General features: G+C 32.8%; 1 protein-coding gene across 6 annotated transcripts in view; it reads left to right on the forward strand.

Moving 5' to 3' along the window:
- Positions 1 to 1,312: 1,312 nt before the first annotated feature.
- The window catches only part of LOC119070586 (aminopeptidase Ey), a 63,336-nt gene continuing 40,731 nt past the window's right edge, over positions 1,313 to 23,917 (forward strand). The window contains exons 1-3 of one of the 6 annotated variants that reach the window (XM_037174999.1): positions 1,313 to 1,439; positions 15,408 to 15,580; positions 17,705 to 17,728. In XM_037174999.1, coding sequence (XP_037030894.1) covers positions 15,556 to 15,580; positions 17,705 to 17,728 — 49 coding nt within the window. In that variant the 5' untranslated portion in view covers positions 1,313 to 1,439; positions 15,408 to 15,555. Of the gene's footprint in view, positions 1,521 to 1,712; positions 1,732 to 15,407; positions 15,581 to 17,704; positions 17,729 to 23,917 lie in introns of those variants that run through there. The other 5 variants (XM_037174997.1, XM_037174998.1, XM_037175001.1 and 2 more) reach the window with 5 other exon arrangements.

Raw genomic sequence — 23,917 nt, forward strand, 5'->3', positions numbered from 1 at the left:
AAATTTTAGGTTTATTGAGCAAGTAAGAATGCCTCGTGTCATAACGATTGAGGTTGCAAGAGAATTGCAACGAATGATGTTTCAGTCCATTAACACAGCAAAAAACGAATTTGCATACGGCAAATTCATACATCCGCGGAACGGTCAGCATATTCGGGAACTACCTTAAACCTTATATACCTTAAAGGCAACCGATAAGCGGCTTTGAGTGCCCTTTCATGCAATACGTGAAGGTGATCGATCAACGATTTCCTGGTGGAACCCCAAACTCTAACGCAATAGGTCAAGTGGCAGTGAAAAGTAGAAAAGTAAATTAGGCTTTTCTTCGGTAATAATCGAAGACGCTTGTGGACTCGTCGAAACAAGATCGAGCATAAATGCGAAATGTGTTCTTCCCAACTCAGGAACTGATCAAGAGTCAAGCCGAGACACTTGACAGAGGAAAAGACTTTAATCTCGACCAAGGGCCCTCTCAATAGAACAAACTGACAAATTAAAATGAAAAATCTTATATTTGAATGTGTGTGTGATGTCAAAAGTAAAGGGACCCATAATGTCAAAAGCAAAGCAAAGTTGACGTTTTCGTGTTAGTGGTGTGTGTGATATAATTTTTCAATGAATTCCGGTCATAATTCCTCTAGGTAGTCTACCTCTATGATCTCGACACCATCAAACTTCAGAATAGGCTGATCATCGATCTTGGAACGTGTACGAGTTTCGTTTTGCTCAGGTTGAGGGTAAGCTTGTTTCGACGAAAACATTCTGCAATAATAAGCCGGTCATCAGATAGATCTGAAACGTTTTCAGCAACGATCGCAGACGAGAAAAACATATTCGTATCGTCAGCAAATCCGAATGGAGCAGAACGGATTGGTGGATTGAAGAAATCATTGATGAATACAATGAAAAGCAATGGCGACGATCGACACATCGATCAGTTGACTACCAACCCCATTGCACCCACTTCAAAGCAAATTAGAAAGAGACCAATCGATTCAATTTTCTTTGGTTGATGTGCTCGTTTTTTTATGCTAAATATTGTTTTAAAAGAATCAAAAAACACTCAACGAATAAAACTGCTGAAAATTTGCAAGCAGAGTGGCAATTAAAAAAATCTGAAGAAAAAATTTGTCGTAATTAGACCTCTAACTACTGATATCATTTAATTTTGTAGTGAATCAATGAATGAATGAATCAACACACACTCTCTTTTGTAAATCAGCTGTTATACGCTTGTATGAATCGAATGTAATTTTCTTTTGCTATATAACACAATCGTTTTTATTGAGCAATATACCAAACACACGAAACTCAAACACATAATTTCTCTGGTAAACGCCATATAGCGTTCTAACAAGAACGTCAGACTTCAGTCTACATAAATCCACGCGTCGACCGCGAACAGAAAATTTTGTGTGTTGTTTAAAGCCGGTGTTATAGTGAGTATCTATCGCGGAGTTGTGTGTATATAATAATAATTTTGTTCGCAACACAGTGTCGATTGGAATTATAATCAAATGGTATTTCGATTATAGAAAAAATATTATTTATCATTCGAAATGAAGTAGTCTCAAATTTGCGGATTTGGAATTTTTTTGTTTGATTTTTTTTTATATAATTTATGGTACTTGTGTGTGATTAGGTCACTTAAATCCTAAGATAAATTCACCTATAAAAAAATAGCAAAATAAAACTAATTATAGACGATTGGTGACACTGTTGTGGTTCGCGGTGCGTTTTTTATATATGTATCGAGTTGGTTCTTTCATTTTATTTATTTTTATTCAGCCACTTTGTTTGTTGGATTTGTTTTGTAATCAAAATGATTAGCAAGAGAATTTTTTTAATTATAGAAAATGAAAGTGTCATCATTTAATTAAACGGATTATTTATACGTATTGTGATTTCTCTAGAGAAGAATTTAAGAGAAAATTGGATGATTTATTAATAGAAGTGGTCGAACGGAAAAATAATAATAATGCCAAGAGAGTAATATCATTCCCGATGATGTGCAATTATTTAGATAAAAAAAGTTTTTTTTTCAGAGGAAATAATATTCGAAAGAAAAATTTTCTAATCTTGTTAACGTTCAATTGGATAAAGTGCGTTTGGTATTTTTTTTTCTTTTCTTTTAAACTCAATATACATACCCGTATGCAGTGTAAAATGGTGATAATTCAAGTCATGTGGGTTATAATTACTTAAAAAACATTATATCTCTGAAATATTGTCATAGAAAATGCATTGCATATATACATATACAACTTACCTACCTACCTACATGCACTTTGTATATATATACTTATGTGAATAACAATGATAATGACCGGAGTTTGTTCAAGAAGTCTTTATTAAATATCGAAAAAAAGAATAATTTTTGTAGTGGGTGGATAATTTTTTCGGTTTTGAGAGAGAAAAAGGTATACGAACAACGTGTTTCACTTTCAATTTTCAGGTATCCAATAATAAAAAAAACTAATAACAAGAAAACTCTGGTTAGATAAACATTATGTTGAATATTACCTAAAGTATAGTTGGAATGATTAAATATAAAATAATTTCAACACAGTGAATGTGTGAAGACTCTAAGAGTTTGGAGAAAACTTTTTTTTATTTATTTAGTAGAATGTATACAAACTTTAAAAAAGAGAGATCAATGATCAATGATGATGTGTGCCAGCAAAAATCTGGTGGCAAAGAATGTGGTGAATAAATTTTTCCGATTTTCTGATTAGCTAATTCAATTCAAATTCCATTCGAATAATGAAACATCAATGTTCTACCTCTGCATGTGAACCAACACAACCCCTTTGAGTTTTAATGTGGTTTCATTCATTAAATTCAATTTTAAGTAGCACCAAATGTTCATTTCAATCTATTCCACATACCCCATCGAAAACGGGAATGGACATTGAACATGCAATCGAATGAAGTTTTTTTTTCGCTTCTCCTTCATTTCACTCAAATATTATGTTGGAAACAATCTGCTTCGATATAAATGTTGTGGGATATATAAACACAAAAATTTGACCTAATTTTTATTGTTTTTATTTGGATTCTTGGTTCGAATAATTTAGTTCAATCGTTTTGCTTATATTTAAATCTGTTGCTTTAAGTCCGCAACACAGAAGTGGAAGAAGGAAAATATTGATGAAGAAAAATGTGATGGCTTGTTGAGAAAATCAATCACTTTCACTATAACGAATCACGAAAAGCGATGACTCAGTATCCTCTTTTATTACGATTTCGGTAAACAATCCCATAAATATCACATTTCTATTGCATGGGGTGAACTTAATATGTTGCTTAAATTATGCATGGAGGGGTTCCCAGTTAGATATGCGTGTGTCGCATATTACAATTGAAAAGAAGAGGAATGAAAAACTATCAACAATTTGATGAAATATTTAATGTTATTAGATTATAACCGTTGATACAGTAAAACATTTTCGGGTGAATTTTATTTTCATGTAAACAACATCGCCAGATGTAACGTACTGGGAAGGCGTATATCGTTATAAATGCAGTAAAAACGATGGGATACTTAATTAACCTTATCAAAAAGTTTATCTTTTATTAAACAAAAAAATTAAATTTCTCAGTCAACCGAATCAAAAACATTTTTTAAAACGTGTTGCGAAGGTACGAACATATATCTCTCTCTCGATATAAAATCAAATTCAAAAGGCAATAAAGAAGATAATACCACAGTATTTATGTACTCATTGCATTAATTTCCGTTACGTTTTCGTTGTTTCAAAATATAAAAAAAAAAGAATAACACGACAAAATGGTCAAAAGTAAGAAATAAAACGAAAAGAAATGAAATTAAGCTAATTCATGTCAGGGACTAAAATAAGAATTTTTTTCGGTGTAGCCACATCTTGTCCCATGTTTTTGCTCTGAAGGGGCCAAATCTAATTTTTAAAACAAAACTTGAAATAAGTGATCTCGTCTTAGGCGAATAAAGTCGCAGACTTTATTTTAATTATGTTCCTTAACTGGAATCACTGGTTTTAAGATTTGACAACGAATTTTTTTTAATTTCAAATTTTTAAGATTGAGAGATTTCAGAATTTTTCCTGAAAGAAAAGAAATTGCGAGCGGAGCGAGCTAAATTTTTTTTAAAACTTACTTTCGATGATACAAAAATTAGCTGCGGAATGTAAGCGATTATGGACTTTTGGAAAAGTAGAAAACATTGATCTTACTTAAACCAGGTGTCTCTAGACCAGCGATACGAAATGGAATTGTGTAAGATGAAGCCCTTTTTTACTGAAAATTACATGAGACAAATGAGGACTCAGACCCAATATCAATTTGTGTAGAGATGTTTTGATTTCATTGAATGTCTATAAATTTTGTAAACACTTCTGCAGATTAAATCCACAGATCTTAAATTTGAGAATTTAAACAACACGAAAGTATAATAGAATGAAAGTACGGTTCTACTCCATGACTGTATTTAAAGGTGTCCTAATGGAAGTAATTTTTCAAACTGAACGAAGTATTCAAAATAGTGATCTGCATTAAAACCAGTCTGAAATGATCCTACACATTAATTCTTCGATTGTATTTGAGATTTATGGAGAGAAATTCAATGAAAAACCGGTAATACCGGTATTACAGTGTCCGGTATTACCGAAAACCGGTATTGCCAAAAGCCTTCCGGTTTCCTTTACCTAGTTAAACCTACCTTCTGGTGACGTCGTTTCTTTCTGTGCTGCGGGAAAAACTGGCCGGGAAATATCTAGATAAGTCTGCAAACTTGAAGTTAGAATTTTGGCGTTGTAATTCAAACTTTCGAACTCATGACCGCTAATGGTGTCGCATTCTGCGTCTGAACTTAACAAATTTAACGAATGATTCGGTTTTCGTCTTTAAAGTTATTTTATTTTATCCTAAAATTTTCTTGAAAATCGTGCTGTTCCTCAACAATTGTCATTTGTGACGCAAATTTTGTTGGTAATTTATTGGTTAAAATTATTGAGTTCAGTCGAAGCATTAATTGCATGGTGTAAATATTCTCCTTAGTTAGAAAATCCGTTTCACCATATGATACAGTGAAATTTTTGTAGTGGTAAATGTCGACGGCAGTGTCGCCACTTTGAGGGGCACTGTCGCCAATTGCCTACATACTTTTTCCTTACTTTAGTCCCTGATTCATGTAGTACTTTGAGCCGGTTTTTTCGGTTTTAGTGCGCTCGTTCAAACAGCGCTATGCTTCATTTCGATGAAGCAATTTTTTTTACTGAGCACAGGAAAAGGGTTCGTTACAGTATGCAATGCAACGATCAAATTTGTAATTCATTTTAATCAAAATGTTATAAAAAAGTAAGTGAATTATTGTACACCATCAAGATGCAAGTCAGTATATATTGAGTGCAATAAACAAAAATTTTGTTTTTGTTAAAAGTAAAACTTAAAGAAAAGAGAACATTCAAATAAACATTTCATGTATGCGATGTGGTTGGGTTGGGATCAAAGAGTTCAATATTTAAATCGTTGCCAGTCTATTTTTATTTATTAAAGAGAATTCTCAGGTCGAGATTGTGTAAAGCAAAATTATTTGTGCGATTATGTGGGACAGTGTGGTCGGCTTGGTTTAGAAAAATCTTAAGTGATCCTTAACCGTACAAAAAAATTCTGAAATAAATTCCGGTGGAAGAGATAATAACAACAAAAACTGAATAAAGCTTTTTGTTGCATTATTGGCCCACTATTCATTGCCATTTTTCAGTAGAAAATTATGTCTTTAATAACTTCCTAAAGAAAATAATGACATACTCAAAAACACCAAATTGATATGATGAGAGGTTGAGTTAAGAGAAATTTACATAATTGATAAATTACATCAATTTATCTTCATTTCTTTCTTTATCCCTTTCTGGCTTTATTTTTTTTGTATTTAAGTCGACTTATATACGTATAATTCTCCCGCTGGCCTCCATGCGTTTGTTTGTTATATTATAAAATTTAAAATAGATTTTGGATTTAAACTCTCTTCAATTGGATTGAACTTAAGATTTATTAATTTAACATGCAAATTTATGAAGGAACACTTTGTATGAGTCTCCTGCTTGTATAAATCATTGTCGAAACTGACGAAAAATATTTTAATTTATTTTGTGTATTAGTTCAATAACATTTAGCATTTCGATTTTTGCGGTCGTGTTGGCAGAAGGTGAAAATAAACCACAATTTAAATTGCATAATTATTTTTAATATTAGTTATTTGTTAGCAATTGTGTTGTGAAAATGTTTTTGCCTAACCTTTCCCTGTTACGAAGCATGTCACTGATAATTAAATTCCATCAAATCTATTACTTCTTTTCTTCGAACCGATACAAAGTCCTAAACAGCTTTATTAGTTTTCACGTTTTAGCATACCGTAGTCAATAGCATAGTGGTTAACTCACTTGCTTTCCACTACTTGATTGGGTTGCCATTCATTATTTTAGGGAAAACCTCATTACTTCACTAGTAAAATAAAATCCACTAAACTACGGTAGTAGATGTGTAAAGATTGAATCGTTTCAAGTCAAATGAAAAGTTGAGTGTAGAGCTTTCGCACGACTTACATGCATTGTTGGAAGAAACAGTATAAGACTTCTAGTTTCACTTACCACTGACACAGAAACGTATTTCGGTAATGAACCCTTCGAGCAGATCATTATTGTTATCAGCACACATTTTAGTGCATAATACCTCACTAGCCAACGTTCGCTGTTTGTTTATATTTGTTGTCGCTGAATTTAGACACAACAGAGTCAGTTATGATTCATAACAAATATAAATAACAAAATGTTGAACACATCTGCCACGATGTTATGACAAATTTTGTTCACTCAATTCTCGTCCCACAAAGCATTCGTTTCCTGTATCTTAAAAACGCTAATCACTTCCTTCAATTAATTTAATATTGATTGATATTTAAGTGACATAAGCAAGCAATTTTTCCAAAGACGAACAAAAAATGGTTCAATTTTCGCACATGAGAAAAAAAGAGCATTCTCTCGACTGGCTGTCAACAAATCCCATATACTCTTAGTTTATAGATGTGCGATAAACGTCGACGACCGAATATACAAGAGCAATGTGCCAAAAACCCATGTAATATTGAAGTAGGTTACCATTCCTAAGCATACCACAACATTTTGTTTGTTGAAACTGTACGTTCATTTATTATACGTAAGTTGGCTTTTAACGTCGCTCTGCGAGAAATCAAATGTATTTTATTAGTTGAAAAGACTACTCCACTTTAAATTTTTGTTTAAAATAATTAAATCACGCATTTTAGCAATATAACATTCATGTGCAAAAAGAAAGACCCACACTGATTCTGCTTATAAGTTTGATGTTTATTAACCTTTACACACTTAGAAAAGAAAGCTCGGCAATGATACACAAGTAAGAATAACATCAACTATCAAGAGCTATTTCTGTTTCGACGCTATTTGTGCTCGTAATCTTTTAAATATCTGATAACAAGTTTTTCATCTGATGATACCGAAGCGATATAAATCCTTTTCGTACTCTTCTTCTTTTATTAAAAAAAAACCGAATGATAATGGAGAAGAATCCAGTTTTAAATTAATTATTCGGTTCGTTTAAGTTCATTTCATAATTTATACGAATACTTGAACGTTTAATGATTTTTGTTTACATTTTTTTGTTTTTCCATTTTAACTTCTAACGAAGATTAAATGAAGAAGAAAATATAAAATGGAACGCGGCAACGTTCAAGGAAATCACGGTATCACACAATTTCCAAAAAAAAATATTGTGCAATGGAAGGGGAAAATTGCTAAAATGTTCGCAAAAAGATTACACGAGTCGCTACCGCCTCTTTGTACCGAGGGGAAAGTACTCTCAGAACGAGTATGACAAATAACTCATTTCGCTTGATTTCTATGATTTCGAAATAATTCCAGGATTTTCCGGATTGAGATTTTTTTCGTGGTGCTGAAGATTCTTGGTGGTTCACTTGACTCCAGATTTTCTTTAGTATGAATGATTTTCGTAACGATTGTAACGAAATTTTCAATGATTTTCTGAATTTACATTTTGCTGTCCATCTTTCGTTGTTATATTAAAGTAATGCTGAATATTGGCACTTGAGCTGCACTGTGGAGGGCATCACTTTTCTATGAAAAACTGAGTGTGAGTTGTCGTGTCTCTAATTTTTTCCATATATTTTAGACGTACCGTGATCTTTGCTAAATGAGGTTGACAGCTTGCACCTCAAGTGCCAATACGGGGACGATTGTGGGTATGTTTCAGTCTAACTATTCTTTGTTCTAATGCGACTTTCGAATTTTAACGAAACTATGAAAAGGTCAATTTGATTGAAACCGATTTTCAAAGATCGTGTTTACTCAGTAGTATTATTTGTGTGTTCTCACCAGCTTCAGATTTCTTGAAATTTCACAAAACAAGCATTAACCACGTATTCCAGTGATTAAATTTGATTTAATTGGCAAACAACTAAACAATTAAGGACGGAACTGCATTCACACTACGTGCACATTTTCCACGTTTTGGTTTACTCATTTGAAAATATTCGATTCATTGCCAGACTGTAAGTTTTTTTATTATCAAATCGTTCATGATGTCCCTGATATTTTTATGATTCTTTTTGCCTTGTGACATAAATCCCCGGAGTAGTTTTCCCCTCGCTTGACACTGAATTAGTTATTGTATTGATTTAAGTTTATATTGATAAATTTACGCTGAATTTACTCGTGACTTGGTAAAAGTTGAATAGGCATATATGGTACCCACGCAGGACGAACGTAAATTGAGGTGTGATTTGTATAAATGTTATACGCAAAATTATTTGAACGGTTAAGTGCGCATATTATATTCTCTCTACTACAGTGCATTTTGCATTTTTCGTTCGAGTCGCTTTGTGTGGTCATTCAGGTTCTCTTACTCTTTAATCATGTAATTATTTTCCGCATCAGTGTAATCAAAATCGAATCGAAAAAAAAATTGCCATCAAATTGATGACAATGTGATAAGGAGACTCTTCTAAACAAACTTATACCTCAAAGATATGTGATCATTATTATGATACGGTGGGTTGAATATAAAAAGTATACTTGAATCGCTCCGATTAAAATCGGCTAGGTATGGTGGTCACAAATAAAGTTTCATCTTTTCGGGTAGTCTTATTTTATAATGCGTTGTCAGGATTAAGACACTTACGTACGTAAGTATATTGTAAGCGAATGTGTATGGATATTAATTGTAAAGGCACGGACGGAAAGATGAAACTTCATTTTTGATGAATGTAAATTAAATCAAAATTTTATAACAAGAGCTTGTTATCAGCCGGTTTAATATCTGAAAAAAAAATTTAATCTGTCTTAATGCCAAGAAGATCATTATACTTAGCAGTTGCATTGAGTTATTTATTTCTCATTCACGGAGACTTTTATTGCAATTAAACCGACGGCAAACGACATTAAAATTGGTTTAAAAAATCCATTTTGAAATATTTTTTTATTCAATCAACACTTCCAATTTGCTACATTCTGCGACACACTTTCTCATATCAATTCTTCGATTAGATCTACACACCATATTGAACTTAAAGAATTTCTAAATCAATAACCGAACCACACAATACCATTTTTTGCTTTTTTTCATATAAAGGTAAAGGTTCATTTAAGGCGTCTGACTCTATAGTATACAATAGACATCCAATGCGGAAATAAAATGCATAGACAAATTTGCATAATAATATTATTGATTGTCTGTGCAACATTAAATGAAATCATTTCAAGAAAACTGTGCGCTAAAAAATTTCCTAGACTTCTGCAATTCTCTTTCATATCATCAAAAACCATTGATCCTCGCTGGAGGCGCAACAATTTAGTTTATTTTATGGAATAAAACTCACTTAAAGAGTTAATTAAATTCTTTTGAAAACAGAAGAAATAAAAAAAAAAAAATGAAGAAGAACACGAAGAAGAACTAATAGAGTCTATGATGCTGGTTTATTTTCCTTATACGATAACTCAATGCATCTTCTGCAAACCTAAAGTGCACAGAAAGAATGGCAAATGCCACTGGTATTTAAGCATTTCTATTTATAATATAACGCTTCAGTAGTTTAGGTTTTTTGTAAACTTATATATCTCATTAATACAAGTATTTTATGAAAGCTTATTGAAACCGATTAAAAATTGTGTAAATTTGAAATTCTTTTTTTAGATAAATTACTTCTGGTGTTGTTGGTTCAATGTTTATAATACGGTTAATGTTCGATGTTATTTTTGAAAGAAGAAATAAAAAAAGAGTGTCTACCCGCCTTAAGATATAGTTTTGGATTAAGTGTATCGAGAAACCAGGTAAACTGAGTGTTTCTGTTTCTATTAAACGTAAAATTTATGAATAGTTTCTGCAAGATTGGAGAGAAAAAAAAACTTCGTCATTGAACATCGATGAAAATTGGAGCGGAATACAAATTTTGAAATAAAAATAGTTCGGAAAATCATCGAAAATAAATTGGCAATCGAACATTTTGGTATATTGATATGATCACAGTCCATATTGACTTGAATGCTTTGTAGGAAAATGTCTCGTCTTGCATTTTCAATTATGTAAAAATAAACGGTACTCTCACTGCCTTTCACGATGGGTAAAATCACCGAAAAACAAAAAATTAAAAATCAACGCACTTCAAGCATTAGTGATACTCTGTATAGAGTACTGAGACTGTACAATGTATCAAACACATTTTAGCACTGCAAAAAAATCTAGCAAACGTTTTCATATAAATTAGTACTCCATTTGGCAGCTGTCGCTAGAAGCACTTTTGCTTCAAGTGCGTTGAACAATGTTTTTTTCGTATTAAAAAAGAAACATTTCATTGTATCGTCATACCTGCATGAGGAAAATTATATTAGGGCTAGAAGGGCACTAAGGAGAGTTCACTAAAGTATTTATCTCAGTTAACCGATCGCGGTGGTAAAATCTTTTACTTTTTCCTGCTTTACTTCGGACACGTATAGTTGCTAATCGTGTCGGCCGTATGTTTATATGTCGGGCGTGTACGGCGTACATATTACACGTAGCAACCATATTTGTCCAAAATAAGGCAGTAAAAAGGCTCCCTGGCAGCCAGTTATTTATATGAGACGTTAAGTTTTCTATCAGTATAGTATCCAAGAGTAACATAGTGTCAGAGCAAACATTTTTCTTCTTAGGTAATGTGATAATATGGCATATGTTTCACACCATGGGTGGCCTAAAAGCACATATATAGGTTCTTGGTCTAGTTTCCACAATTTTATTTTTATTTTTTATTTCTATGAATGTCCTTAGTATTTCGCATAAATCTTGTTGACTTTAATACTTTAATAATAACATCACAGAAATAATCCAAAATAGTGACTCCCGTCTGATCCACCTTCATCACAGCTATTTGCCATCAAGGTTTTATCATCAATGAAAATTTCTGGTTATAAGAGAAAACGATAAATTTCTTCGAATTCGGTGTTGCGAAATAATGTATTTACGCACTTTGAAAATATGTTTCACCGATGAAAAGAAACGATACTGAAAAATGAACCAATTTTCACGTTTTATTTATACAATTTACAATGGCCTATACACCATGTGTGTTATTCAACCGGCAACACATTGCGGTAGACCTAATTTTTTAGGGCCAAGAAAATGCCGCCTATACATACAATAACATGAGAAATTTGATTAATTCGTACACAACATTTTAAAAGTTATTTTCGCAATATTTCTTATTGGAATTCTTGTAAATGACCGACTGCCATCACATTTTTGCCAAAGTACTCCCATATCACACATTATTATTTTCGGCATTCAACGATCTATACAAAGACACATATATATCTAAAATTGCATATTTTGTTCTATCTCAATATTTAATATTTACGCAGATGTTATAATTTTATGGGTTTTCGTTCGAGAGAAGAAAAAAAATACCGAATTTTAACGTTTTTAGTTCGTTTTCATCTTTATATATATTTGTTTTAAATAACATCGCACTATTATTAAAATTTATGACATGGAAATGAAAAAAAAGAATATTTTACCATTTTTTTACTTACGTGGGATCTTCTATCCAACATTTGTATACAATTCCCAAATCTTCTAACCGAATGAAAATCAAAAAAAAAATATTTGAAAAAAAAACGCAATAAAATGGGAGAAGAATGGTTCTAGCCAGTAACAATCTTCAAACACAAAAAAAATATTCGAAAAAAAACGTAATCGATGATAAAATGGAAGAAGAATAGAACCAGAAACAAGGTCGCTTAATTATACGCAACATTGTTAGATAATAAAACGCTTTCAAGGTGAAGTAAATTTTTGAAAATTTAAGCGATATTAGGCGTTAGGCGTTAATTGAGCGAATTAAGTGATTATTTTACCGTAAATAGGAGTAAATAAGAATTGCCAACAAGAGCAGAGTTTGCTGAGTTGGAATTTTCTATTTTCCCCCCGTGTAGAGCACAACATGAAAAACCAAATCTTTTCTTTCATAATAACAATTTACAAATTATACGATAAAATGAGGAAGTCGAGGTTGGAAGTTTTCAGCACCGTGGTCAAAACGACAACTTTTCGGTCCGTGTGACATATCCTACTTTATATTCTAAATGACCACATTCCGAACACAGCTTGGAAGAAAAAATGGGAAATAAAGTAACATTGACAGAACTTGGAGTGGGAAATAAAAGTGAGATAAAAAGTTTTTTTTTGGCATCTATCTGGTGAGAGAATCTGGTCAGCCAGAATATACAAATATTTTCATGCATTAGGGACGAAAATGAGGTATACATTTTTCTTACACTATATCTCAAGACAATTCAGGCGAGAAAATTTATGTTTTGTCGTCTCTACCTCTTTAGAAAAAAAAAATCTATATCGAGTTAATGTTTCATAAAAAAACGGTAAAATGTTGGAAGTTCCAAATCGAGCGATTCGCAGCCGCAAAACTTCTCTTTTGTTGGATTTTCCTGTTTTCTCGCCTGGATAAAGAAGAAACTATTCTTTTGTTACGTTTTGGGAGCTCCCACGTTTATTAGATTGATTTATTGGGAGTTTTGGACTTGGTGCCACCATATCATCCAACAAGTTTCGTAGATCAAGAGTATGAACTGAACATGCGAAGTGCGTCTGTTTAAACTTGGATGAGTTTATTGTAAGACTTTTTTAACTTGTAAATTTCATGAGTTTTTATTTTGTATTTTTAATTGTTTCACGATGCGGTGACAGATTTTTTCCATTAAATTATTAATTCCATAAGTGCAAAAAAAGAAAAAACCGACACAAATGAAATATTTGACGCAGACACTGTTTGCGTGACTCCATTCTAAAAATCAATTAAACGGCAGAATCTTGAAATTTAATTTAAATATTTAGATCTGTGATCTTTGATTGAAAAAAACGATATTAATTGCTTCCATCCATATACACCACAAACTGACGACGCACATTTTAAATTTGATCAAAAATAAAACATTTTTAGCTTATTAACAGAATGTTGTCATTAAGTTGTGTGTATTTACGTACATTCTATTCATTAATGTGAAACGCTCAACACGATATATAGATACGGTTTATTGTAATTAGCACATTAATATACATATATGTATGGTGCATATATATATAGGTGCATTGTAAATAATATAAAATTGAAAAAGTTTGAAATAATTTTGTATGATTCAAGAGAATCCAGCGTTTCCACGAAATAAACTTACGATTCCATGGAAATAAATTTCCTAAAACATGCAATCACTTGTAGGGGAAATTAGCTGACTTTGGACATGATGGACATTGTCAATGAATATTTTTGTATGTTTCTTGGTACACTGAGTACGAAATACGTATCCGTTGGTCCGAATGACGTCTGCAGGACCACTGCAGCCGCTTCACAATAACAAAGTAATGGGAACGGTGACAGTTATTGGTGCAGCAGGTATCTAGGGTGCAGTTGAAATAACTACTACAAAGGTCTTCACTACCTGTCGTTACTACAATATCGAAGGAAGACTAAAATTAGTTATTTATATACTTTCGATATTCTAATAACGACAGGTATTAGAGACCTATGTAGTGATTACTTGAACTCAGGATACCCTAGGTATGTGCTTTACTAATAACTGTTAACTTTACCGTTCCCGTTTCTTTTTTTGTGAAGCGTCTGCAGCGGAACCACAAACGTCATTGGGACCAACGGATGTGTGTTTCGTAATTAGGGCATCGAGACCTATCCACGACACTATGCCACCATCCGTTCACAAATCCCGTGGTGTTTAAATTTTCCAATCTGAAAGGGTTTTTATGGCGACCTTAGATCGTTGGAATGCGAAGTTGAGGGCCAGGTAAAATATTCTTAAAATTGAACTAACATTTTACTCAAAATGTTGGACCTAAAGTAAACGACCTTCCAGTTATGATCGGTGCCACTCACGATCTGAGTGTTTTTTTCTGTCTCTCTCCGTCAGTGATTGCATCACTCCAAAGCTTAATACATCATCAGTTTGACATAAAGCTGTTAGCTGACAATATTTACGTAAGTAAATGTCTTGATAAAAGGTCTAATCTTTCTTTTTCGCTATACTTAATTGAACTCAATGTCAACGAATTTGCAACTGATGAACTGTATTTGGTGTAACCCAATTAATTCCTTGAATGTAGGTGTAATGGTTCGGCTTTTGTGGCATAATTTATGCAACCTTCCACCACAACAATAAATACGAGCAAAGTTTAGCAATTCTTATTTATTGACAAAATTCGTGATAGAGTTTAATAAATAAATACAACTCGACTACTCTACCTATAAATATATTTGATCAATATTCATATTTTTGTTGTTTATAATCCGTATTGCGTTACACCATCCGCAATACACTGAATCGAAAAGTTCCGAAACAACTCTTCAGTCGAACATATCTAATCCAAAAACTCATCGGTGCACTGTTCACTGACTTGTGACATCTATAAAAATGTATTTTAATAGTTCTTGTTTAACATATTAAAATGAAAATTAACATAAATTGATATGAAGGAAAGAAGAAAAAATAATATTTATACGGACAATATGTCACTAAGATATATAGAGGTACGTTCGACGCATTAGGTGTACGTGTACGAAGGTACCAATTTGTCTATGAAGAAAAAAAAAACATTTCAACGCATAGTGTGTGATTTAGTAGCAATAAAAAAAAACGAACGAAACGAAAATATGAATTTATGATTTGATTGCTTTATACGAGAGTGATTGGTGTCTCGTCAATAAGTCTTTGAACTAAACCAATCAAGTTAAGCTCTTAAACGAAATTAAAAATAATAAATGAAGAACCGACTCGAATATTTTTCTATAAATCTTTTCAAAATAAAATGTCTAACGATAGTGTATTTTCGGTGAACTTTAAAAATAGTTACTGAAACATAAGCTGTGTTAATGATTCTGGATTGCACGTGGAAATCGTAATCAAACCAGCAATTAAAATTAAACTTATTTAAACAACGGAAGAAGCTGCTGCCACAGAAAAAACAAAAATGGAAGGTGGATATATAAACGAAGGTAATTATAACTGTTTCATACAAAAACTTTTTTTATTATTCTTTTATCACAAAACTTATATTTGCACAATCCGTTGTACGATAAGATATTTATGTTTTATGTTTGATAAGAAACCCTTTATTATTATCAATTAGGTACTGTATCGATTCATCGATTGCGAATGCTAAATAATTCTGTTGGAACACTTTTTTGGTTGTTGTTGAATATGTATTCTAATTCTACCTAACTGTACATTGGGTTTTTCTATGTATAAATCAAAATGCTTCTTTCACGAAATTAAATTATTTAAAAAACAAATTTTCAGCATTCGATGTTTAGATAGATAGATAGATAGATAGATAGATGCGTTTATTAAAAACATTTTCCCGTTTCGAAACAAATTTTTATTATTCGTGGGAGTAATTGTTATTGATGCGATGCTATTCTAAAATCTTTCACCAGGCGATTGGTGAGATCACAGTGATCAAGCTAACTATACAATGTGTACCACGCCTATACACCTGTACTGTATGTGTATCTAATTTCGTATGATTATGATCTCGCGTTTTATCCAGAAGTGAAACATGCTTCAGACACATTTTCTAGCTAGGACAAAGACTTTCAAAGAAACCGAAACGCGATAGATTTTTGTTTGAAAAACTGAAGTGGGGCAAGCAATATTGTCACTATATTATAGTGACTATATCAAACATTAGGTATTTAATCAGCCTCCATTCTGTGATTCTACGGATACGATAGCCTGAGACCATCAAACTTTCAACTATCCAAATTTATTTAGCCTTTTCCAAACAGTAAGCATTTGACAACAAAATCATTAAATACTTCATTTGTGTAAACTAACTACTGAATTTGATAGGGTAAAACTACCAAATACGAGCAAATTATGTATTACGAACGCTGTATGGTCCTCATTTCTTCTTTCGAAATAACTGAAGAAAAGACAATATAGGGCTCGCAGTACAGCAGGTGCTTGTATTGTGTACGTATTATGTATGCTCGTATTATTACTCTAGTAAACTTTTACTTCATTTTTTTAACATAAATTTAGCTATGTAAGAGAACGTCAGTCAGAGCCCTTCGTATTTTTTGTGTTCGTTGTCGATAGCAGATGACTAGCTATGTTTCTATACTCTATCGATTGTGTTTTCTTTGAAGTGCGTTAAGTCTTCATATCTGCGAAATATTCAGAGAAATTATTCTCCGATTTTCAGTTTCCTTGAATCACACTTTGTTGCACTTGAGTGTGTATTAGAACAGATTTAAACAAACGAAAACACCTCAGTCAATTATCAATGCTTCGTTCCTAAACTCCAATAAACATTTTACGAAAAACTGTTTCACTGTAACTATTGTCAATTGTCGCTTCTTTTCATCAGCATATTTATCACAGCAGCAGGAAAAAATGTTAACTACTTTGAACTCGCCCGATCCAACAATGTGGCGTTGGAACTGATCTCAATTCATAGAAAGAGAAAACAAGTGTGACGAACATGAATCACCTACAGAATTCGCTATTTTCATCTGTAAACATGCACTTTATTGTTTACATGTCTGTTTATTATGTATATTTATTTAGCTGCATCCTAAATACACTTGTGTCAATTGAGCAGACAGTTGTAATTGAAAAATTAAATTTATTTGCCTCTCTAATAGAAAAGTTTTTGGGAAGTTGAAACATTTTTCTACAAATAATTAACTAATAAAAGAAGCATTGTGTGTCGAAAATGTGTATATGAGCGTCTATAAGAACGACTCTATAGATATTCTGACCATGGCAATAGGAATCATCGTGTCATTCTAACAATACATTTTTATGTGGGCGACATTAATATGTTTGCATGATGGTGCCTCACGAAAAAAACGATATAGCTTCGCTGTCTTATCTTCCTTATCTAATGAAGATATTATTTTGATAATTTAATTAAAAGTTGTCTTACAAATTACTTTGATTTACGTGGTTGTTGTGAATTCGTTACAAAAGAAACAATCGATAAGAATTACAGAGATAAAAATACCAAAAAAAAAGACATATTCGAGCCATTTATTCTATTATTTCTCTAGGATTTTATTCATTCTTAAAATTAAATTTGTTTTTCTTTTTCTCTTCAAACATGCCTATTACAGAAATGGATTCTATTGAAGACAAAGGTAAGAAATCGATAAAGTCAGATTGTTTCCCTGTCCATCTTCAAGCACTTTTTCATTATTCCTTTTAAATGTAGCTATGTTGTGTAGAATGCAATAAAAACATTCATGAGTCATTCCGTCGTAACGATAATAAATTTGATTTATGTGATAGAAAGTCTTCCTAAAAGCTTCTTGTTTTAGCAAAACTTACGATTGAATGGCCTGAATGTCTAATACTTTGTGACTATTGCACCTCACCTATTATCAGAAATGTTATCCCATCAAAAATCAAAAGTTTTCTTTATTTTTTGAGTCAACCTGTCCTTTTCACTGGAAAACTTAAACATAACTTAAATCAAAACTTTGAAACGGATGGCTGTTGACATTGATACAGTCTCTAGTCTGAGTCTCTCTAGCTATTTTCCTGTGTTGATGTTAACGGTTTTATGTGATATACCAGCTGTTGTACAAATAATGTTAAACTAATTCGAAGTCCTTCACTTTCGTATTAAGGACTTCATTAATTGATCTGCATTGCCCATTGCTCTTTATTAGCCGTGTGAGAAATTGGCATTTTTCTCACCTGTCTCGTAAAATAGGTATTTTCTCAACTGAGTGACGAAAAATAAAATTTTCGCTGACCTTGTTGAGAAAAACGTGTGCAGGTCGTGATAAATGAATTTCTAGGAAGGTGTTATGTACTGTCACTCTCGACCTCGACAAATATCTAGTACCTCAATACCTATTTTCATTACATATGCCTAAATGTAAATTTTGCGCAATATATGTGAAAATTGTTAATTCGAGGCGTGACCGAGGGCGAAAACACATCGTTTTTGCGCAAAATTCAAGTTTAGGCATCAGTATATGATCCGTAGAGATTAAACAATTTCACCAAATGAGATTTTACGCATGTAAAATGAATTTATGCACACTCCAATATATAACTAGCATTTATGCAATTCTGTGACGGAAATGAACTATGTCTTGCCTCTTTGTGATATCGTAATGAGAGACTCTTATATTTGCAGACCGATATTAACGATAGAATATTTTATCTCCTATGATGTTGGAGTTTCGTCCAAATACAACAATTAACCTGTCCCACATATGTCACTGCTCACACCCTGAAAGACTAAACTACAATGCAAATGTTACCATCAACAAATATTAGTGATTGTTGTTGTCGTCAGCATTTGCATTGTATTAAAGTCTCTCAGGATTCCGTGTTTTGGCATAGAAACAGTTCATTCCCTCGCATGCATAAAACGTTGTGGGACAATCGGCATCTAGTGCAATAATATGCCTTCATACGATTCGTGCTGCATAAATAACTATTATCACCCGGTGGCATAATTAACTATTTCTGGTTAAAAGTAAAATGTAAATCGTATTCTCGCTTAAATTGACTTATTCAGCAGACAACAGCAGCAACCAAAAAAAGACCCCCTAAACTGGCATCCAAACGTTAGATCATTGAGCACTGATAACATATTTTTGTTTTGTTTTGATTCTCGTAATGAAGAACCAACATCAATGCATGTCTACGATTAACTGACTACAAATACACGAACGAAATAATAACAGCCGCCCGTGAAGAATTTCATATGAAACGAGCCGTCAGAACAGTCGGAGCGTTTGCTGCGACTGAGCCCCGTACAAACCCGTACATCTATTGCGCACGTGACCCTACTTCGTCCGTCGCCCTACTCTTACCGTAAGCCTATTGCGCCCGTAAACGTCGTAAAATTCTTATGCAATGTGTACGTCTTAAAAATTGCGCATAGCGCAATTACGAAGCCCCGTACGACGTTCCTTTCAAAAGTAACACAAACTACACTTCTCACTGATCAGTGACTTTGTAATTATCATTTTCATCGATTTATATTGTTTTTACAAAAATCCAAAATGGCGGCCGACGGCCATTTTGTTAGGAGGTGGAAAGTACAACGGCTGCTTTACATTCGTTAGTACCTTTCAAACAAAAAAAAATAATGAAATTCGGTTAAATTTTACTCGAGATATTAACAAAAAACACCACCTTCACTGTACGGCCGAGTAGCCACATATAAGCTCACTCCAAGAGACCTAGCTCACGCTCCGGTAAACCGAATTTCATAAACTTTTTTTTCCCTGATTGGTACGGTCAATACCTATCTAATAAATTAAAATCCATCTAAATCCGTTCAAATTTGACTAACCTACAAGCAAAAACGGATTGCCGCCCTGTACCTAGTTCACACCAAGGGGTCTAACTCACGAGTCGGTGATCCAATTTCCATAAACTTTTTTTTTGTGGATAGGTATTGTAAATACCTTTCATTTGATGTATCACTTACAAGTGTAGCCTTTAAATGGCCAGAGAAATCTTTGGAAAACGTTAAAGCACTTATGGGGCCCCAGCTCTGGAGGGGTCGACCCAAAATCGCCCATCTTCGAACTTAGCCTCACTATTTCAACTACCTTTCAGGGAAAAAAAAAATTTTTGAAATCGGATTTGATTTACTCAAGATATCGACGTGACAGACGGACAGACGGACAGACGGACAGACGGACAGACGGACAGACGGACAGACGGACAGACGGACAGACGGACAGACGGACAGACAAAATTTTTATTGCGGATTCGTTATCTATGAACATAGGCAAACACTTTGCCCTTACCGTCTGCTTCGAATTCCATCAATTACACACGGCATCGTAATCCTATAAGCCCCTTCGTACTTCGTACGGGGCTAAAAAGGAACGTTGAAATTTACATGATTGTCAACATTGTTTATTTTTGCTATTTTTAGCTATATTCCGAATAATTTATGTATATCAAAACGTAATTCCAATTTACAGCTCGAATATTAAGTCGAATTTTTGGAATCGTTGTTCCGATGCCTAACTTGCTGATATTAGTTATCATCTTTGATTTATTTATGTTTTTTATCGTTTTTCTCTTAAGTTCGCCAAATTTATATCCAGCGTAAAATAATATGCTTTTACGTGTTACACTCATATGAAAGGATTTCGAACGATTTCAAGGTTCCAGACATGCCATATTGTATTATATAGTGTATATATATACCTCTACTAGCTATATGTAAATAATATTTTAAAATTTAAAATATGTATGCAGAACGATCAACACCGAATTGTATAATGCTATTATTTTATACACATAGTCGCATGATTTAAGTTATATATTTTTGTGGTTTTGTGTGAGCGCAAGATTTGTGTGAGAATAAAATATTTAAAATACAGAGAGGAGGTTATCTAATCTACATGAACCGACAATGCATTCTTTTTTATTGTATATAAATTATTGAATACACTGACAAAATGCATTACATCGATTTGGTATTATATTACTCAGCTAGCATTGTTGATAGAATTTGATCAAAAAAAAAGTATCGAATAACTGTTGCAAGAAGAATCTGTTGGCATAATTTTTTTTTTGCACCACCACGAATAAAAGAAAGAAAAAAAGCAACCATCTAACCACATGCTGCGTTCGTATAGACAGAGCATGTTTCATCTTCAAATGAAACGTGACATTATCATTGCAATGCATTGTTGCGAAGATTTTATATTCTTATTAAATAACGTGGTATAAGAAAATATCTCAATAACATTATCTATAGAAGCGACTCGTAAATATTAACCCATCAGATTTCCTTCAGGATATTTATTGTTACATCATGTAATTTGAGGATTTTCGATTGACGTCAATTATGCTTTGTAGTGACGAGGCGATAGAAGTTGATGGTGGTACAATTCTACGGCGTATTCAAATCAAAAAGTTGTAAGAATAGGTTTAAGAAAGAAAGATTTAAAAATCATTCGAAAATACGCTGGTAAGGAAAGTGTCTTCTACTCTCTCTAGGTATTACGAAAAAAAAATCTTTCAATTCCTAATTATTCAAATTATCTAAATTCGTATCCCAAGCAACTCGAAATTTTAGTCGATTTTATATGGACACTGTTTTCGGAAATAACATTTCCCTAAAAAACATTTCATCCATTTTTTTGACAAATTTAAGGAAAATATGGAAAAATCAAGGAAAATGTGCGAAAATGTTTTTCGAAACGAATATGCTATCGGCACTGGGTGCCAATAGTCTCTTTATAATACTGTGGTATTATTTCGTAAAAGGATGAATTTCTCAGGATCGAACAATCCGCCTTTACGTTACATTTTGTAAAAGGACGAATTCCCTAAGATCGAACAAACTACCTTTACGTTACGTTTCGTAAAACGATGAATTCCTCAGGATCGAACAATCCGCCTTTATGTTACATTTCGTAAAGTTTTATTTTCAAAATATCCGGATTTTTTATTCAAATTTTAATTTTTCCAGGTGCCAATAGTCTTTTTGTGATACTGTGGCTAATGGCATCGGGTGCCAATAGTCTCTTTATTATACAGTGACTAATGGCACCGGGTGCGATTATCATTAGTATAATAAGAAGACTATTGGCACCTGGTACCATTAGCCGCAGTATAATAAAGAGACTATTGGCACCCGGTGCCATTAGCCACAGTCCCACAGTATTACCCGCTGCCAATAGTATCTTCCTTTCCGAAAACTAGTAACTGTCTGTACAAATGGCAAAAGAAACAACATGCAGTTTAAGTGCAGGCTACACTGTAAAGCAGGATTTTTTTTTAGAATTGTAGGAATGTTCAGAGAATTTTGAAGAATTAAATTCTCAAAAATCTAAAAATTCTGTAAAATTTTTAAATTTAGAAAAATTGAAGAATTAAAATTCCAACTAAACTAAGGATTGTTGATGTATTCAATCAAATAATCGGTCAAAATTTATTCTGGAAAATATTCATTCGATAAAGCCTTTCGTCAAATCAAGTCACTAAATTATTTGTTTGCGATAAAAGCTATTCAGATTGAACTTAAATCCTTTTATTCAATCCTTCGCTATAACTCTGGATATTCCAACAAGAATATCTGCAGTAAAATGACAAAATTTTATTATTTCTCTACACAAACGGAGATGTTTAAGACATGTTATTAAACTGTTAATACGATATTTTTCGTCGATTTTCAAAAATTCTTCCAACTCAATTTTGAACTTTTAAATACTAAACAAAATCTTTCTAAAGGAAAAGCAAAATAAAATGATCGATTCTGAGTGTATACAGATTTGAAAGCCAGTGTGGTCTTACATACCGCCCATTTGAACTGTTTATGGTGAATTTGTTAGGTTTTTTATCTGTAAACAGTTCCAATGCATACGCATATAAGCGCGAGTTCGAAGTATAAACGTGCGCGCGCAAGCTCAATACACCCCAAAAACTTTGTGAATGTTATGCAAATCGACCGAAAGCTTTTTATTTAGATCTATACTCGTTTTCAAAACACAATACGCTAAAAATCTTAATAATCGATCATTTCAATTTACCCTGCCTTTATCTCATTGTTATAAATGGTAAATAGTTTAACATTTTCCAAGATATGCGTAGAAGGTTTAGAGCCATCCTATTCACTAGATCTTGCTCAATTAACATCTTTTTTAATCTTTACCAGATTTTTGCAACGATTTCCCATCAAGACTGCATTTTAATTTGGGTACCATTTACTTCGAATTGAAAGATCTCTTCTCTGATAATTTGAATGAATGAATTGTAATTTAAAACGTTCAGTCTGACAAGGCTTAACATTCCGTCAACTTTTTTTTATAATGCATAACAACCCAAGCAGAGTTTAATTGACAGCCAAATTAATTTGCAACACAATGTCTGAAGATCTTAACCATTTTTACTGCTATTCAGAAAAAAAACTCACCAAAGGATAAAGACTTGCAAAATTTGTCGTTTAATTAATATCGATATTTAGCATTTTCTTAATTGTCGAATTGGTCCAACCGGTCCAACCATACGAGAGACGTAACTATGTTGCTAAATTACCAATATTTTTTTTAGAATGTCATTTCACGCATTGTATTTAACGAAAAAATCGATGTTCTGGCACGTCTCGAAGAAGTCAAAACCGAATACAATGTCTGGTCAATCTAAACATATTAATTTATCCTTAACGAATTTAAGGTCTTTAAAACCGAAAATGTAATTTCAAATTTTAATTAGTTTGGAGTTTTATGTTCACAAATTTTCTGCACCCATTTTCGGTTATTGCTCTTCTATTTTAATGCACCAGTATTTTCTGAAAATGTATATGTATAGCAAAACCAATAATAGCATTACTGCCT

Source organism: Bradysia coprophila (genome assembly GCF_014529535.1).
Source record: "Bradysia coprophila strain Holo2 chromosome X unlocalized genomic scaffold, BU_Bcop_v1 contig_98, whole genome shotgun sequence".
In the NCBI taxonomy this organism is placed as follows: domain Eukaryota; kingdom Metazoa; phylum Arthropoda; class Insecta; order Diptera; family Sciaridae; genus Bradysia; species Bradysia coprophila.